Consider the following 19,829-nt stretch of genomic DNA (forward strand, 5'->3'; position numbering starts at 1 on the left):
GGAGGAAACAGGTACAAAGTGTCTATATCCACAGTAAAACGAGTCCGATATCGACATAACCTGAAAGGCCGCTCAGCAAGGACAAAGCACTGCTCCAAAACCAACATAAAAAAGCCAGACTACGGTTTGCAACTGCACATGGGGACAAAGATCGTACTTTTTGGAGAAATGTCCTCTGGTCTGATGAAACAAAATAGAACTGTTTGGCCATAATGACCATCGTTATGTTTGGAGGAAAAGGGGGAGGCTTGCAAGCCGAAGAACACCATCCCAACCGTGAAGCACGGGGTGGCAGCCACTGTTGTGGGGGTGCTTTGCTGCAGGAGGGACTGGTGCACTTCACAAAATAGATTGCATCATGAGGAGGAAAATTATGTGGATATATTAAAGCAACATTTCAAGACATCAGTCAGAAAGTTAAAGCTTGGTCGCAAATGGTTCTTAATATGGACAATGACCCCAAGCATACTTCCAAAGTTGTTGCAAATGTTAAGGACAACAAAGTCAAGGTATTTGAGTGGCCATCACAAAGCCCTGACCTCAATCATATAGAAAATGTGAGGCAGGACTGAAAAAGCGTTTTCGAGCAAGGAAGACTACAAACCTGACTCAGTTACACAGCTCTGGTGTTTTTACTCGGATTAAATGTCAGGAATTGTGAAACCTGAGTTTAAATGTATTTGGCTAAGGTATATGTACACTTCCGACTTCAACTGTATATGGCCATATACAACGGCTAAGGGCTGTTCTTAGGCACGACACATCGCACAGCCTTTAGCCGTGGTATATACCACAAACCCCGAGGTGCCTGATTGCTATTATAAACTGGTTATCAATATAACTAGAGCAGTAAAAATAAATGTTTGTCATACCCGTGGTATACAGTCTGATATACCACAGCTGTCAGCCAATCAGCATTCAGGGCTCTAACCACCCAGTTTATAATATAACAATATATGCCATTTAGCAMACGCTTTTATCCAAAGCAACTTACAGTSATGCYTGCATACATTTTAWATATAGGGTGCAGGTTTGCCCTACTCCTTTGCTTCCTTCGCACTGTGTTCGATGAAGTACAAGTGAAATAATKAAGTATTTGAAAGAAAATACATCCTTTTTGACACAGGTCATATAGCTTACCCAGCCAGATATTCTAGTCTGCATGGGATTTCACACAGAACTAGACTGAGAGAAGGGAGGACTTAAAACCATCAACCTCTGCAAAAGTCTGTGTGGGATTTCACACAGAGCTAGAATTATACGACTGTTATAAATCTAAGGTTGTGAGAGCCAGGTGGTTGGGGCCCATATAGAGCTTGCAAGGCCTGGGGGAAACATTTGGAGGAGGAACACTGACAGAACCATCCATGTGAGACACAGGTGTGATCAAGCAACTGTGAATAACTCACCCCACCTCATTACACGCAGTAAATCACAGCGAACACTATTTGTTGTAACTCAATATTGCAAAGTGTTGAATTAATCCTCATGCAATGACAGCGTTGATTTGTTGATGCTGTAACAGAGGTGGTTRAGAACCGCACTGGATAAATGAGTAACCTTGCCTGAGACTTGACAACTTGTGTTKGTTCCTCAAGCTAATGCCTAGGCTTTAGCTCAGCAGGCTAACARAGTCTTGTGTCAGCCAGCAGAGCCAAGTTTGAACCCCAGTCAGTCACACTGTCAACTTGTTCTGTTATAATTGGATAAGTAGATGTATTTGTCAGCAGCATGCAGACTCAGTGATATCTCAACCATGAACTATCCGGACCTCACATTCTGTTTTGCTCACTTTCTCCTCCTGAGTCCAAGACTCACTCTCTCTCTCTCACAACGGGACAGTGTTGTGTAGGGACTGGTTGGCCTCAGTGCAGTTACCATGGTGATTAAYCTGCTCTTTCAGGCCCAGGACTGAATGTGCACCTCTTCTCTTTGTGACAGAGGATCAGGGCCTCAACCTGCACAWGGCTCTCACATCAAAACACTGATGACAGTTCAGTTGGAGGTGAAGGGAGATGAGGGGAGCCTAACCTGCTGGAAGACCCCACACAAGTCCTCTCCTGGGGCCCCATGTCCCACGGGAAACTGGGGAGGACAGGGTGCCTCAACCTGGGCTTCTGCCATCTCCATGGCTCCCTGCCGTTGGGCTCTTTGATGTCCAGGGATGTGTGGGATCTGGGGCAGCCCGGTCTGTGGAGCTGTCAACCAGAAAAGAGGCCTCCTCCTCATCAGGTTACCCAGGAAAGAGTGAACCTCTGCAAGACACGTCGTGGCTACTGACAAGGTGGAAGCGTGGAGGGATGGATGGAAGCATCAAGGTCCCTCTGATCTGATGGGACATTCAAAGGCCTAGCTGATTACTCGCTATCCCACTAAGCCTCTGTTCTTCTCGCTGTGATACGGCCAGAAGAGACGGAGAGACAAGGGCCACGATTGTCCTTTAATCCTGGGTCTGATATGGTTGTGTCACAGAAGACTCCAGGGAATAGGGTTTGTGGGATATCTGTGCTACATTTACATCTGTGTTCTCTAGGATAAGTCGGACATCTTTGAAGTGAAGGCAAGAACTAGATAAATGTAATTGTTATTAAAAGCTGATCAATCAGTTAAACATAAGCAATCCTTATTTCATCAGGGAAACATCTAATTAAAATAAATATAATCTTTCAAAACATGCGCACGGACAACATTAGGCAATCAAATAAACTTATCTTTGTTCTTTGTTATTCCTCCCTCATCTTAACTATTTCAAATATGTAATTGTTCACTGTTATCCTCTGAAAGGCTTTCAAAGTTAAAGAGCAAGTGACATCCATTTCTTTGCAGCTAGAGTAAGCGTGCCCCCATGTGACAAGATGAAGTGAAACAAAACAATCACAATACATTTGTTTTTCTTATTTTGAGATACAATACGATACATACATTTACAATACATTTGTTTTTATTATTTTGAGAATATTTGTTCCACAAATTGTAAAAATGTCAAATGAATTGAAWTTTTTTTGTAACCAAGAATGATTACTTAACATTTGTCAAGTGCTTTAGTTGATAAGCTGATACACAATCAAAACACAAAACATATGAATATGCGACAAAGCACGTTAAGTAGTGCTTCTTCAGACTTAGTATCAAATGATAAGGAATATTTAGTGGTTACAGTTACATTTTTATATAGTTACAGTATTATAATGAGCATTTATGCAGCACTGCTGCCCTCTGATGGTATGATGGTGCTATTGGAAGTGGCTCCGGGGTGAAGTTTCCCTATAGATACAGATCTAGGATCAGCTTCCCCTCTCCAATCCCAACCTAACCATAGGGGAATGCAAAACTGACAAGATCAGCATCTAGGGGAAACTTCACTCTACACCATTGGAGGAGCTGCAGGTTCCGTGGCTGCAGGTTCCAGAGTGATCACATATGTTCAGGGTGGCTCTGCAGACATGTGATAAACTCCTGCACAGCTTTGCCCTCAAAGCAGATCTGGTACACAGAGGCAAACAACGGAAACCTACAAGACAAAACATTGCACTAAATCTCAATGCAGCAAGAGGTGGTTCCATTAGCAGCACTCACACATTTGTTGAGAAGAGCTTCAGTTCAAACTTGCAGGTAATTTGATGAAAATGTATGTAGTGAATGAGTAGAGGAATATTGGAGGAACATTTTCAGGTCACTAAATGTATTAAAAGTAGGCTCAGCGATGCGCGAAGTAAACAAAAACATCGGGCCAATTTCCGCAAGAGCGTTAAAGCACGAGGCTAAACGTCTTCACTATTTTGGTCCCATAGTCATCATGTTGTAGCAGCGTGAAGCGGACACGTGCACAGGCGCAGATACTCTGTGTGACTGTGTGAGAGCAAGCAAAGTCATAGCGCTGAGTCTCACTTTAAGGTGAAAGAGTTTGTACTCACTTGTTGATCATGTCTCTCTTCTTGAGAATTTTGAACACCTCAGCAGAGGTTTGTGGGCCTTGCAGCTTCTGGCCATTGAGCATCTCAGCCTCTAGCTCTTCAATAGACTGGAGAAGTATGCAACATAGCTAGTTACTTTACTTAAAGCATGTATACACACACAAACATTCCATGGGTTTCTTGAAGTGATGGATATTAATATCTTAACTGTTATCAACCAGACAAAACGGGTGGAAGTTGTACTGGTCACAGCAGAGTCACATCCTTGAGTCGTGTTTGTCTAGATATGTCACCTTGGACGTCTTGGCGAAGGCCTCGGCCACCTTGCGGTTGCGCCCCCCGTAGCAGGTGGTGATCAGGTCGGCGACCCCACAGCTCTCCAGGAAGGTCACGGAGGACACCTGGCCCTTACAGAACAGCTTGGTGAAGGCGATCATCTCCATCAGCCCCAGCCGGATCACCGCAGCCTTGGTGTTGTCCCCAAAGCCCAGACCGTCACAGAACCCAGCGCCCACCGCTACAATATTCTGGGAAGGAGAGAGTGGGAAAGGAACCATAAGTGGTATGTGCAGTTCTCTACTCTTCTTCTAGCAATATTATGATTCATGGTTTGTAACAAATGATTTGACAATGTGAGCAAATAAAACAGAGGTACAGTGGAGCGAAACATAGGCCTTCTGTGTAAGTTACGTTAACGATGTAGCTATATGTAGCAAAAGTTGTTCTCTTTGAGTTTAAATGTAAATTGTACCTTGAGAGCCCCACAGAGTTCTACTGTGTCACTCTCCTGCACCACGGTGATCCTGAAGTTGGGAGTCTGCAGCAGCTCTTTAAAGARATGTCCGTTTGCTTCGTTCTTAGCTCCTGTTTCGGTAGTGATAGAAAGTCAAGGTACATGTAACTGCATCCGCGGGAGTTGCAACGCAAGCCGAGGAGGACACGAAACATTACAGCACTATTCTAGATAATATTATGGAAAAATATTTTACCAATTGTGGTCTCACAGAACTTCTCATCAGCCACTTCGTTGGCAATGTTGGCCCCCATCAGGACGCTAACCTCAATTTCCAGTTTCTCACGGATGATGTCAGAGATGAGCTTCAAGCCCTCMGGGCCTTCATCGATGCCCTGAATAAGGACCAGGGCAGAAAAGAGATCTTAGGCTGCCTTCAAAATCACTCATTTTGTAACATATACCCTAGTTACCAGCATTTGGGTGGCTGCATTTTTTTTGACTAGGCTGCTATTACATAATGAGTGTAAAATCATAGCCATGATGATAAATTCATACAGCTGAGACTTTCCCTGAGTGATAAGAAGCCCGATATGAAGCCAGAGTAAAGTCAGACTTATACATTTTATAGATTTTAGCAATGTTTTTTCTACGTGAGAGCTGGTGTGAAAAAGAGCTAAATGACATTACTTTGATGAGGGATATCCCAATGGTTCCCTGTGTAAGATGAGGTTTCATCTGATCACATAGCCTCCCAATGAACTGATGTGGAATGACAAAGATCAGTATGCTGGCCCCTTTCACCGCTTCTGTGATTTCAGGAACAGCAACCTGGTAAATTGGAGCGGGAAAAGATAGCATGATACATTGTACTGTTCATGATGGATGTTACTGTGTAGTAGCATTTATCATGAATCTACATTACGCAGTGGAGGCTGTTGAGGGGAGGACAGCTCACAATAATGGCTGGAACGGAGCGAATGCAATGGCATCAAACATGTAGAGACCATGTGTTTGATGCCCTTCCATTTTTCCCYCTCCAGCCATTACCACGATCCTGTCCTCCCCAATCAAGGTGCCACCAACCTCCTGTGATTACAAGATGTTATGTGATGTTATTTTGTTACATGGAGTTGACATAAGGGGCGGATGGCTACAATAATACATACATTAAGTTTTGACACAGTGGAAAGCAAGGTATGTCAGACTGGTAGGCCATTCAAAGAATGACAAATACCTTTAGCATCTATTCATGAAGATATATTCTGGCTGGGGGAGTTTTGTTAAGAGCCCTGATGCTCGTTCTGAACGTTAACATGCATCACTATTGGTTTGGGAAATATAAGGGACATATCTTTTATAGCAGCGAGAAATAATTACCCAAAAACCTAAAGTCTAAATTCCTACACACCTTTATAGTATGTCTGGGAATTTCCACGGACCTCACAATACCATATTATCACAATAMTTAGGTGCCAATACGATATGTATTGCGATTCTCACATTTCTATGTATTGCGATTCGACACTGTGATTGTATTGCGATTCAATGTTCCAAACTGTTCACCATAGCTGCAGAGGGACAAGCAAGAACATGAGAAAACAAGTCTTGATCAGTCATGGGAATAAAAGTGCTGAAAACAAATTGGCGCCCCTATTTTTTTTTTTTTAAAGACGGAGAACAAGCTATGAAGGAAAAGTTCTGGGGTTTTGGTTTAGCTACAGACAACTAYCAAAAAAAATCATATTGCGATATTTTCAAAACTACATGATACATTGTKAAAAATAGTATCCTGATATGCAACTGTATAGATTTCTTACTCCAGCACTATTTTATACGGTTAGGGTTTYTGTTCCCACATGGCCATGTTACAAGCACTTTATTAAGGAAGACTAATGGAAGGCAGAGAAGACCACCTGTGCTAATTAGCTATCTAGCGTGCTRYAACACCTGTGTGTCAGCGTAACTGGAAAGGAAGTGTAGTTTGTGGTCTGGAGGAACACATTTGGCATGATATTGATCCCATACTACGCATACACACAGTCCTATGGTTCTGTGCAAACCTGATACAGTAAGTGTTATCTTTTATAMTTGAAAGATTATTTCTCGCTGATATGAAAGATAATCCTATGTTTCAAAAACCGCATTGCAAGCAATGATTATTGGCGTTTTCTAAACTTTAAAACAAAGAGATGGGATTGTAGTGTACATGGGCCCACCGGTAAACGGTGCGTATAGCTGAGAACCCTAGGGATAAGGCAGAATGCCTTGTTAATGCCTTGGGTTCTTGAGAACAACCCAGACGAATATGTTGTTAGCGCTGTATAGGTCAAACTTCACTCATCTTATCTGTGTGTGTCCTTTTACACAATCACAAAGCATGTCCGGAGATAATGTTAAATCCAGATGTATTGCCCAACTCAATGATTTGTAATCTTGAYGCAAAAAATCTCTACTAAAACACAATACTAACCACATTTTTGGGAAGCTTGTGACCCGGTAGGTATTTGACGTTCTCATGCTCTGTGTTGATGATTTCTGTTAACTTTTTGCCATCGATCATCTCTTCAAACACCCACATGTTGACAATGGGGTCAAACCTGTTGGATCCCTTTGCATTGTGACCGACGATTTTGGCTATCGCTGAGCCCCTAGGAGATGATGAAAACATATTTTCAAAATCCCAGTCGCAAAATGAACATGCTAAATATATCCTGGGGGTACGATTACCAGATTATTACAGTACACAGAATGTCTTGAATGTAAATCAAACTTCTATGTTTGATATTCTATGAAACTACACGCAAGTTGTACATTTAACCTAATATCAGCACTTAGTTGGCTACATTATGACRCAATCAGTGGAATTAATAATGATATAATGTTGTCGAATGCAGGCACATGCAAATAGAGAAAGCGCGTAAATATACCAGTTTCCAGATCCAACGATGCACACTTTCTTAGCAGGCATTTTTAAGGTAGAGTAGCAGGCACGATTTCTTTAACAGTGTTAACAGCTCAGTAAAATGCCGTGTTTATAACCATAACTTCCTTATACGCCATTGTCGTGTGGGCAGCACATTCTTTTTTAGCACACCGCCCTTTTTTTTTAACCTGTTTATAAAAGAAGGGAAAGGTTTGTACATGTTAGATAACAGTAGGGTTATTCTGGGTGTGCCACCACGGCGAACCTGTCATGACAAGTATGGAGAGACATTAATGCATGGAGAAAGTTCTATAGTTTTCTCGATGTGCAGAGCTCGGAGGAGAAACAAAATTCTCACTGTCTGTCATGCAACATGACTGGAATATATGCTGGCGGTAGCTCGATGGGGTATGTGCAGGATATATTTGAAGATGGGTTGCATTTGTAGAATTTCGACAAACTTTGTATGGTAAAATATTCCCCTTTTTTTTTGCCAGTGCGGAAGTCCTTTCATGGAATTGAATCACATGACTTCAGTACCGTGTCGCGTCATCGTGAAGCCTGTTAGCAGCGATTTGGATCATGTAAACACCAAGCTAACAACCTAGCACGCCACTGTTTTTATAAGAATATGTTGTGATGGATTACTTAATCAGTTGTTTAGATAGCTATCGTTCATGGAAAAACTATGTGTTTTGTTAAGCCATAAACAGAAGAAATCCATCTGTGAGCAAGGCCTTCAAGTTAGCAAATCAGACTAGCGTTTGATGTGTGGCTAGCTCTCGAGCTAGCTAGCCAGCTAGCTAGCGTTTCTGGCAAGGTTTGTAGCTTGTTAGCTAGCTATAACGTTGGCTATGACAATGCAAGGGGAAACCGCCACGGCAATACGAATATCGGACAGTGAAGGGAAACTGGATGTCTTTCCCCAGAAAGGGACGCCTGGTAGTTCTGGGAGAGGGAGTTCTAAAGSCTGGCAGTACAGGTATGATGACTGTCTAGCTAGCTAGGCTAATTCTCTGGTTTAGCCATATCTGGCTAACCAATCGTGCTAACCTAGTTAGCTGCAGTGATGTGTTTGGCTAATAGGCAGTGCAACACACGTCTTCAGTTGGTAACTAATTAATTTGTCAAATGTTAGCTGGCTGGCCAGCTATGGTTTCTAGCTTTTCTAGCTGAGCTTACTGACTTAGCTATTAGTTAACAGGCTAGCCAGAGTTGAATCAGAGGTTCACTGGGAGTTGAACTTTGCCAACCCACTGCTGTTATTGTAGCATAACTAGCTTTTTTGCTAACTGTCAATCATTTTCTCAATCTCTGCTCTGTTCAGTGACCACATGGAAAATATTGARGGTTACCTGATGAAATACACCAACCTGGTAACAGGATGGCAATATAGGTGAGTGGGCAGCCCAGGTTGAAGAACATTGATTAAACAGTGCTATGTGCATTTAGTAAAGGTATTTACAATATGATCAAATCAACTACACATACTATTGAATAGATTCAATGTTTTGCCAACAAGCATCTTCAGCTCAAGGACATTGGGCCAGTAACCAAAAGGTCACTAGTTCGAATCCCTGAGCTGACTAGATGAAAAATCTGTATATGCCCTTGAGCAAGGCACTCAACCCTAATTTCTCATGTAAGTCGCTCTGTATAAGAGCGTCTGCTAAATTACTCAAATGTAAATCTTTTGCTTGAACGTTCTGCTCTTCATGCAGGTTCTTTGTCCTCAACAATGAGGCAGGGTTGTTGGAGTACTTTGTCAATGAGCAGTCCAGGCCCCAGAAACCTCGCGGGACACTCCCCTTGGCAGGGGCGGTCATATCCCCCAGCGACGAGGACTCCCACACCTTCACGGTCAATGCCATAAGTGGGGAACAATACAAGCTCCGAGGTAAAACACACACACACTATTGTCTCTCACACTCACCAATCACAACAGCTGTAACAACTCCTACAAGAGTGTCATGCTGTATGAGTTGTCTACTACAGGACATCTATGGTTTGCATTTCAGCACAATGTTATTATATCCTCAATGCATCAGTCAGTTGTTGGACAGGCAAGATACACATATAGTCACTGTCAGACTATTGGACCAAGACTTTAGGAAGGGGAGACAGCATGTAAAACGTTGTCCTCGGTCGGAGAGGGATAACGTTGTCGTTATTGATCCATGCAGAGATTCACTCGGCTGCACTGTAATGAGCTCTTGTTCAGGCAACAAACTAAAGAAAACCCGACTGAAACAGGGATGCACTAACTGAACATATCCAATAGGAAACTCATTTTCAGTTGCAAAACATTTTGCAACGGTGTGCACTAATGAATGTGACCCTGTGGTGGTGTTGTGTCTCCCAGCCACGGATGCCAAAGAGAGACAGCATTGGGTGAGCCGGCTGCAGATCTGCACGCAACACCACACTGAGGCCATGGGGAAGGTAAAGGCAAGGGCTTTTCATCTGACACACACCCACCTTCGCAGATGCATATACTTGCATATATACACACAGTTGTATGCGTACACAGACAGGCACACGCACTCCTCATCACAAGCTCTTTCTCACTCACAACAATGTTTTCCCTTGATCCAAACACTCTACTGGCTCGTTTTGTTATGCAATCCCATTGATCGTGTCCATGGTTGCCTGTAACATGAGCTTCACAACAGAAGTGCAGAGGGGATGTCTTGTTTATAGATTAGGTGTAGTAGTGTTTTTGCTTGATAATGGTAACACATTGATGGGGAACTCGAGCTTCTATTCATTTAGCTTAGATATGAGCCGAGACCATCCTAGATGCCAGCCTTTGAGTGTTGTGTTGTAACGCGCCAAAGACGTGCCTGGATGCATCATAGCAGACAAACGGAGGGGGGGGTGACACTTCCTTAAAAAAAAAAAAAAAAAAATGTTGATCTTACTTTCCTGGCTGAAATCAGTGAGTCAGCATTACTCAGTGGGATTTCCTTCCTAACAGATGTACACTTTCCATTGAAATACTGTTAAGACAGAATGTGACAAACCACAAGAATGATGCTAACTCTATTCTTGGATAAATTGTGGCGTAACAATAACATCTTGATTCAGTACTTCACATTATTGGCCTTAATTCGTCTCGCATCTTGAGCACTTGAGTTGAAGACAATCAACATTTACATTGCACATTGACATGACACCATAAGGCCACACAAATAGTCACAAACAAGATGGCTCCGTAGGTTAAAATTCACCTAGGTACAGATCTAGGATCCTCTTCCCCTCCCACGATCCTAACTGTAACTAATAGAGAGAGGACTCATCATTGATATAACTTGTTTTAACATGGACATGTCCATTGTGGGCTTCCACCATTTTGAAAGTAGTCAGCTGGTGGGGATTCCTATAAGTTGGGCGCAATCAGCTGAAGAAGACAATGGACTAAGCCTCAATGTCAATGCCCATGCTGTCACACACACTATAATGGCACAGATACAAAGATGAGTCCTCTATCTCTATGCTGTAACCATTAGTGGGGGAAATGCTAAACTGACCCAATATCAGCGTCTAGGGGTAACTTTACTTACATTCCACAAGCTCCAATGATCAAAATATAATTTTCCCAACATCCTATCACAGATGAGATGCACTGTATGACACATTTGTTCTGTCTTTGTCCAGAGTAACCCTCCGCCCAAGTCTCGCAGCTACTCCATGGCGTCTCAAGGGAGCGCCAGCTCGCCCCTGTCCCAGCGCAGGCCGAGCCAGCTCCAGAACCAGAACGCTGCCTCCTTCTTCAGCATGACTCAGCTCCACAAGGGCTCCTCGCTGTACTCCTCCAAGAGGTCCCTGCTGCCTGACCATCTGCTTGACGCCAGAGAGGTAGGCTGGGGATAGGGCCGGTAGCTATTACCTCATGAACCAAAATAGAATGGGGGTTTAGCATAGCGTGAAGTTTTTTCTCAGTGTTTTGTATTTATTTTCCATCAATGTTTTTTTAATAACTTTGCGTCTCAACAGGAATCGCCGGTGGTAGAGAGAAGAATATCTCTTCTGCCTTATTAGAAGTTTATTTTGTCTTAGAGGGTATTATCTTAGTCTTTTTACCCAGCTTTTTTGTCATTTTATGAAGACTTTTCATCTAGGACTAGGTTACAGGGWCTTCTTGTTTTAATCTAATGACGGATACGGTTAGCTCATTTTTACATCTGTATCAACTCACTCCGGTTCCTTCCGCTCTTCTTACTCCCAGATGATGACCCAGGCCCAGGGCCAGCACCGAGACCTMATCCAGACCATCGAGGGGCTGCCCCCGGCCGCGGGCCCCCTCTCCCCGCTGGACCAGGACCTGCTGATGCTCAAGGCCACCTCCATGGCCACCATGAACTGCCTCAACGATTGCCTGCACATCCTGCAGCTGCAGCAGCTGGCCCGCCAGAGGAGCTCCCTGGGAGGTGAGGGTGACCGCTGGGGGCCTGGAAGGGAGGGGGAGTAGGTCACTACTGGTGACAGTAATGAGTGTTAATTTATGGATGAACTCCAATGAAAAGAAGGGGATCTGTGTGCATGCCCTGTTAGCCTGACAATAAAGATCTAAAACTTTCTCAGATTTGCCTTCTAGATGCCGGTTAAGAGAGCAAGGTAGAAACTGTAAGTTACCTTTTCTTTGCCCCCTTGCTCAGAGTTAGCCATGGAAGTCTACATGGATTAAAGGTGTTTTGTTTCCAAGAATGGTTTTAGTCGTCCTTAGTTTGTATGCAACATGTACTAGACACCCATCATGTGCTTGCACAATTCTACCTCACAAATCATGGAATTGCACATSTAGACCCTCCCAGTCCAGATGTACTCCGAAAGCCGACAGTGGAATTATTTTCAATAATTTATGAAGGAGCGGTACTTATTCTTACCGGCTGTTTAGGGTTGTAACCAGATCTCTCATTGGGTAACTGAGTAATACCAGCTCTCCCAATTAACCACCCTTCTTCCATTTTGCTCACACAGCACCATACTGACAGCCAAGAGACTTACCAAAAGTAGTATGGCTGCTACGATTTCTTTTGCCATTTCTTTTGACAGAGCCAACCAGACATTGTGGACCAGGGGAAACGGGGAAAATCCGTCACAAGTTCCCAGTTTGACGTAGGAGATCGTAAGATCTTGTTACCTGGCATCCATATTTCATTAGGCCCACGAACAGGACGGAACCTGGGGACGAGCCAATCAGGAAAAGTTGTCAAGGATTGTGTGGGCCATGCTAATTTGAATGGGCCTCGCCTCCCACCCAAACACCCATAGAAATACCCTATGTGGCGCTAATGCTAACCCACCAATCAGGCGAGGATGTTTCCTGTTGGCGGGGCATGAAACGTATCTCGATACTCACCGGGGATCGGGTTAACGTCTCCATCCTGTGGTCCTGGGGAACTGTCAGAGGAATAAGCCAGCCAGCCACCCCATCTAGCCAGCCTGGGTGTTTTTTGAATGGTTGCTGCATACGACCTAGTTGTTTTGGTCCGGTAGTTAAGGGACCTCGTAGTGTAGCCTTGTAGCCTAGCATGAGTACCTCTGAGCTGAAGGCCGCTGCGGCCGCCGCTGTGTCAATTGTTACAGGGCCCACAATCGAGTGGCTGGAGCCCAAGCTGCCGGACATCCTGAAGAACGGCGGGCCCTTGGACAGCTTCAGCACCGAGGGAGGGCTGCTGGAGGGCGGCCTCCTGGAGCTGAGTGCCACGGAGCCCTGCAGTTTCTCTGGGGTAAGGACACGGAACATTACGAGACCCAAAAGGGCTCATCACACTATCGAGCCAAACTGTACTGACCTGAGGCTGTATAGGGCGATGTGAAAAGTGATGTAGGTGTATCTCTTTGGACAGGACAGTTTGACTTCAGTACTTTTCATTAAATAAATGTCAATGTTTCCAATGATCATTTTGTCTATGTAACAATGTGTCCATGGTCAGATGAGGAGGATGGTAAAGTAAATCACTTTACCATGGCTTTTTACTGTTGGTGCTTCAGCTTGACTGTTTTTCAAGATGCAAGCCACAACTTTTGTTGTTCTTAAAGTAAATATTGTATCCCCTGCCAGGAGGAGATTGACGGGGAGGACGAGGTGGAGGACGCATTCACGGAAAAGGAGGAGGAACTGGTGGCGGTGGAGGAGGAGCGCAGTGTCGTCCTACACCTGCTCTCGCAGCTCAAGCTGGGGATGGACCTCACGCGGGTAGGTCGAGTTCCACAAAGCTCCCCCCCGGACACAGCCTGAAACATACATCGGGCTGGACCAAGGCCCAGCTAGACAGACCATAGTAGTGTCTTGTTTCCCGTCCTCTGATTGGCTAATGTAAAGGACTGCATTACTGGTGTTAAGAAATGCCTCGGTTTGTCGTTTCATTCTTCTTGTTGACTTCATAGTGGAGCTGGGTGATGAATTGATGCGTTAACAATAAATAGAATGATACGTTTTAAAGTTAATGTYCACRGGTTTTTATTGGTATTATCTTTTAAACTAATACTACTAGTTCGTTAGTTTTAGCCATCAGTTTTCCCATTAACAATCCTCCATATAAGCAAACTTATTTTGTTTCAAACTTCACATTTCTCTATTATAGCTTACAAAATTCCTGCMCTAAGTGATRGGTGTTGATCATTTTCGGTTATRGRCCCAGCTCTACTTCAGTGYAATTCAGTTTCCCATGGTTAGCAGCAGCTAGTGTAGGCTRAAAGCCTGTTGGGTGTCGGATGGTGGTTAGTCAAGTCATAAAAAGAGAATGTGTTCTCACTGACCTCAAATTGAAGCTTTCTTTAAAATCATCTTTACCTCATTAGCTACATGTCATTATAGATCACACACTAGGTTATTGAACAGTTCCCAATAACTCACCTGCTTTAATAAAGGTCATAAATAGTTCTGTCTCCTCAGGTGGTGCTGCCCACCTTCATCCTGGAGAAGCGCTCCTTGCTAGAGATGTACGCTGACTTCATGTCCCACCCGGACCTGTTCGTAGCCATCACAGACGGCCAAGGGCCCGAGGAGCGCATGGTGCGCTTRGTCGAGTACTACCTCACCTCCTTCCACGAAGGCCGCAAGGACGCCATCGCCAAGAAGCCCTACAACCCCATCATCGGCGAGAGCTTCCACTGCTCCTGGAAGGTGCCCAGGTCCGGGGAACCCGCCAAGGATGCCCCCTCGCTCTCCTCTCCTCCCCAGGGAAGCCCCACCACCGAGGGGGAGGACYGCAGTTACCAGTTGCGCTTCGTGGCTGAGCAGGTGTCCCACCACCCGCCCGTGTCGGGCTTCTATGCCGAGTGCCTCGAGAGGCGGATGTGCGTCAACACCCACGTGTGGACCAAGAGCAAGTTCATGGGCATGTCRATCGGGGTGTCCATGATCGGGGAAGGTAAGGCCGGCCAGAGACGYGGTATCGATTATTGCARCGTCTGTGCATGCTAGCACCAGAGTGGTTGGTGCTAAACCCCTGGCTAAACGTGGTCTGTAATATCCATCTGTCTAATGCTAACAGGATATAAACCATATTGTAATCTGTATGTGTAGGCTGCCTGTACCTGCTGGAGCATGACGAGGAGTACATGTTCACGCTGCCCTGTGCCTACGCCCGRTCCATCCTTACCGTGCCCTGGGTGGAACTGGGGGGAAAGGTTAACGTGAACTGCACCAAGTCGGGATACTCCGCAGTCATCACCTTCCAGACCAAGCCCTTCTACGGAGGCAAACTGCACAAGTGAGTGCCCCTCACAGAGCGTGCACACACACCTGCAGAGGAATTRCMAATGCTGTCATTAAATTGTTGCATTGGCTTTTGGTTAGGTTTGTGTCCCTGTGCCATTACAGCTTCATATAGTTATTTCCATGTTATGTTACTGTGTGTTTTTAGATTTAAACAATAAAAATGTTATGGATCCTAGGACTCCCTGGAACACTGACTAAGGAGTGGATTATCCTGGCTAAAGAAAGATTAATTGATATTGAGTTAGTGTGCTTGAATAATTTACAAAAGCCACAACTCTTTGGATTGAAGTGACCTCAAATTGTTTTGCATAGTTTGCGTGGAGAGGCTGTGATTGGTTGATATCGTTGGCCATGTGTCCTTCTGCTCTCGTGGCYCCTCACGCAGGGTGACGGCGGAGGTAAAGCACAACGCCACCAACGCCGTGGTGTGCCGCGTGCAGGGCGAGTGGAACGGCGTGCTCGAGTTCAGCTACCAGAARGGCGACACGCGCATGGTGGACGTCACCAAGCTGCCCGTCACCAAGAAGCGSGTGCGCCCCAACGACAAGCAAGGACCAACTGAATCAAGGTTAGACAAAAAAAGTGAATTCATATTTGCATTAATATGCTCAGATTTGTTTTCAATGCTTTCAGGTGAGGTTGTGGCATAGATAAGGACTATATAATAAAATGTTTAGTTAATTTTGGCGCTGATTTTATTGTGCCTTGTCCCATTTAATAGTCATGATACAAATAGATCACTCTGTTTTTTTTAGGCGCCTGTGGCAGCACGTGACTGAGTCGCTGCGTCAGAAGGACATTGAGAAGGCCACGGAGTACAAGAGGATCCTGGAGGAGAGACAGKGGACCGAGGAGAGACACCGCACTGAGACCGAGACCCCATGGAGGACCAGATATTTTGAAAGCGAGGTACGTAGGACATCATCTTGACAAACCTTTTCATATTTAGCGTGCTTGCTTCAGCAAGACCTGGGGGAGCTTTGGACAGACATGCTTTTGTACAGCTGAAGCAAGCACACATTTTCTTCAGGAAACGTTTTATTATTYTTGTGTTTCGTTACGCGGTCAGACATTTTGGCACCCACATTRCTGAGAAGAATGCAAGGATAATGAACACATGATATCTAATGAGGCATTTACAGTTTATATTCAGGAATAAATGGATTTTATTATGGATATTTATAATGGATTCTCTTCTGTCAGACATTTATAGGTTGAAATGACAATTGAGTAGCAGGAAATCTGACAGATTGTACTTTATTAATTTATTTTGTCATGTTTTCTATTGTCTTCTCTCTGTGCTAGGGCGAAGGCTGGATGTATCACAAACCACTGTGGAAAACACCCACTCTGAAAACTTAGTTCTACCGGTCAGCGAGATCCCATCATCGATAACGGGTGTAGCCACGAGACTGACGCTCTCTTTTGGTTTGTGTGTGTGTGGGGTTATTTCCTAAACGGTCGAGGTAAAGCGCGACCTCCACTTACATGCATACGGATGCAAAGGTATTGGGGAAGCCCTGTAACGCCCTGTAACGTGACGACAGGCTATATAGTTTCATCTCACGCTCGCTGTACAGGCTTTTGTACTGATCACTTTTTGTATAATCCACTCTGAATGAGGACATTTCTCCTTGTACAGATAAAAGGTACTCCATTTACGSCGCCTTAACAATCGTATGGCGCCGCGCTCGTTTGGATTGTTTAAAGTGTTCAAGAATCACGATTCAGCAGAGGGAGGTTTGTTTTGTTTTACAGTGATGTCGCACACGAGACCGAGAATCGAAGTGCATCTTTCAAAGTACACAATTGACGTTCGACGGTGTGAACTGGATAGCCATACTGTGGGACATAATTGGCAAGGCCCGGGTCATGTTCATTAGGGCATGTGACAGAATGTTTTAAAACGGATTACAATGGAAAATGAGTTCTTATTGGATAAGTGCATAGTCCCTCCCTGTTTCAGTGAGTTTAATTCCGTTTGGTGCCTAATGACACAGCTTGAATAAGACGCACGCAACCTGTCACTGCAACCTGTCACTACAATGAACAAGTTTAAAATGGGGACAATGTTCCTGAATTCATACTGTAGGTAATGAATGACATTACTCCTTTGGTTTTGCTCAGACGTCTCCATTTGGATGATTCCATCGTTCAGAATGATTGACAAGGCTTGGCATGATACAGATAGTATTTMAATGATTTAGGCCCCCAAAGTGAATGCATTTGTTTGATAAAGTAACAATAATTTCTTTCACAGTCCCAAAGGGATATAGTCCTCCTTCCTTGCTTGAGGAATTTTGGAAAATGGAATGCATGATGAGCAATGTCTTTTTTTGTGTGTGTGTGTGTACTGCAAGTATTATACTCTGGTTACTATGCCTGAATTCKACAATTTAATGTTTTGTTATTAAAGCTTTTAACCAAATTAATTTGTTTTCATATGCAAAACAAATGTTTTATTTTTCTGTTTAAGAATYAATGTTAATCTCCTGGATATCTCAGTCAGTCTGTTCTGATTTTGAGAACAGAATATAACTAATATCGTCACCTTATTTGTTGGTTTTGAATGAGATTGTGCCCTCGTGGTGTTTCTTTTCAAAAGCTACGGTTCTCACATTTTCATTCCCCTCCCCAAATGTATGTGAAATACACAGAAGTGGAGTCTCATGAACACTAATGCAGTCAATATCAGCCTGGAAAGGTTCTCCCAACCCTTTTTTGATAGGCAGAATGCAAAGAGAAGACCTGCTTGAAGCATGGGATGTGATTTTAACTCTGCATTGACAACCTACTCTCTCCACGTCATGGTGCCTTAAGCAATCTCTTCCTATGTGCTTCTTCCAGTCCAAGATTATAGCATCCCCCCCCCCCCCAGGGCTGGATTACTGCATTTGGAAGTCAGCTAATTTATAGCGGTTTCATACTGCTATTCTACACATTTTGGCATGAGCCTGAGAACATTTTGCTGTTTTAAAGCTCATTGATATCTGGGGGTCCCTGACCTCCAAGGGTAAGCAACCCCGGGGCATATGCSCTGCGTGCCAGTTCTGTAATCCAGCCCTGTTTGTTTCCCCGTCACCGCTATGAATGATGCAATCGTATGTAAATATGAGTTTTTGGGGGTATTTGTTGCGTTCTTTCCTGTTTTGAAAGACATGTTAGAAGCACAGACCCCTGAATGGTGTTATACACGTTGACTTGGTTGTTTGGAATATTACTCGTTTGTCTTGCTGACCTGTGAAATGCACTGACATTGAAGGAAACATGACTCCTTGTAGACTAAGATATGTGTGGTAATGACTGATTAAATAAATTGCCTATCAATTGAGTATTGTTTTTTTCCTCATAACTGCCCATACAACAGTAATATTTGGTAACCCGATACATTTTCCTTATTGACCGTGTATTACTTACATCATGGAACTGCTCAGTATTTTAAAGTGGATTCCTTGCTGACAACGGGTGCATCTCAATACTCTTCAAATGGGTGTGTAGTGAGCCACAATCAATACAGAGAAGCTAACTTTCTTTACATGTTGTGTGTTTGTCTTACATGGCTAACAGTTAAGGTTGGGCAGAAGTTCAAATCCCTCAATATTCCTCATGAAAAGAAGCACACGTTCAAATATTTTTGTTCTAAATCAGAATGAACCACTGCTAAAGTGTGGTAGGGGGGAAAAAGTGATGTGAATGAGTTTATTGATACAGGACAGATTAAGYTATTGAGGTTATCCCTCCACCACRAAGCTTTGATAGGAGCCCACTTGTGCAGCGATTGTCTGGCGGTGTTCACATTGAAAGTTAAACTATAAACAATATTGGTAGTCTTAAAAACAGCCAGTCATATCCTCATCGCCCAAGAACTGTCATCACCACTCACAGGTGGAAGTTACAAAATGTGCCTCTCAAACTTGTTTGATGCCCTTCCCCCATACAGGGCACAGTCATGTTTCTGTGCATTCTTTCCACGTGTCCMCTTAGGCATTGCTTTGTAGCATGTTTTTTTCTCAGTGGGTATTCTCTTACTATTCAATGTACTTCTGGCACTAAAGCATGACAGACACGTAAMATTTATCCTGTGAACTTCCATATGCAATGTCAAATAATAGACAATTGTGAAAGCTTTGCAACAGTCATGGTAGAATGTGGTTTCTCCCCTCGGTCTCACATGCCAGTTCAGATTGGAACAATTCGTGAAACGTTTACAACAATACTGACCGCATAATGGTGTATCGCTTATCCTCACATGCACTCAAAGATCTGCTACTACTAAAGCAGCAATATGATTTCCCTCATATGCGTAYTCAGATTATGGCCATGCAGAAATGACATGCCACAATAATGACAGCGATAAGGCTTCCCCCCTTTTTTGAATCCTAATGTGAGAACTCCCAATCATCACTGAGCAAAACATTTTCTAGACCTGGCAGCGATATGATTTCTCCCCTATGTGAATCCTCATGTGGATTTTAAGACCAGTGCCAAAATGAAAACAATTGCCACAATCATTACAGCTAAATATTT

General features: G+C 43.8%; 2 protein-coding genes across 4 annotated transcripts; one reads left to right on the plus strand and one right to left on the minus strand.

The window, feature by feature from the left end:
- Positions 1 to 3,153: 3,153 nt before the first annotated feature.
- Positions 3,154 to 8,018, minus strand: LOC111970907 (glycerol-3-phosphate dehydrogenase [NAD(+)], cytoplasmic). Its single transcript, XM_023997656.2, has 9 exons — positions 7,932 to 8,018; positions 7,578 to 7,761; positions 7,121 to 7,298; positions 5,338 to 5,478; positions 4,904 to 5,042; positions 4,666 to 4,778; positions 4,208 to 4,441; positions 3,915 to 4,021; positions 3,154 to 3,511 (listed from the first exon to the last, which is right to left on the minus strand). The coding sequence occupies exons 2-9, from the start codon at positions 7,616 to 7,618 to the stop codon at positions 3,415 to 3,417; spliced, it is 1,050 nt and encodes a 349-aa protein (XP_023853424.1). The 5' UTR covers positions 7,619 to 7,761; positions 7,932 to 8,018; the 3' UTR covers positions 3,154 to 3,414.
- Positions 6,574 to 18,633, plus strand: LOC111970906 (oxysterol-binding protein-related protein 11). Of its 3 annotated transcripts, none has more exons than XM_023997654.2 (13): positions 6,574 to 6,718; positions 8,901 to 8,969; positions 9,295 to 9,470; positions 9,936 to 10,015; positions 11,231 to 11,431; positions 11,802 to 12,003; positions 13,163 to 13,305; positions 13,641 to 13,775; positions 14,475 to 14,952; positions 15,108 to 15,294; positions 15,688 to 15,870; positions 16,058 to 16,211; positions 16,608 to 18,633. In XM_023997654.2, the coding sequence occupies exons 2-13, from the start codon at positions 8,908 to 8,910 to the stop codon at positions 16,662 to 16,664; spliced, it is 2,058 nt and encodes a 685-aa protein (XP_023853422.1). In that variant the 5' UTR covers positions 6,574 to 6,718; positions 8,901 to 8,907; the 3' UTR covers positions 16,665 to 18,633. The 3 variants fall into 3 exon arrangements, with proteins under 3 accessions (XP_023853422.1, XP_023853421.1, XP_023853420.1); XM_023997653.2 differs by lacking the exon at positions 6,574 to 6,718 and adding an exon at positions 7,799 to 7,981; XM_023997652.2 differs by lacking the exon at positions 6,574 to 6,718 and adding an exon at positions 8,078 to 8,555.
- Positions 18,634 to 19,829: the final 1,196 nt, after the last annotated feature.

This window comes from Salvelinus sp. IW2-2015, linkage group LG12 (assembly GCF_002910315.2).
Source record: "Salvelinus sp. IW2-2015 linkage group LG12, ASM291031v2, whole genome shotgun sequence".
Lineage (NCBI taxonomy): Eukaryota > Metazoa > Chordata > Actinopteri > Salmoniformes > Salmonidae > Salvelinus > Salvelinus sp. IW2-2015.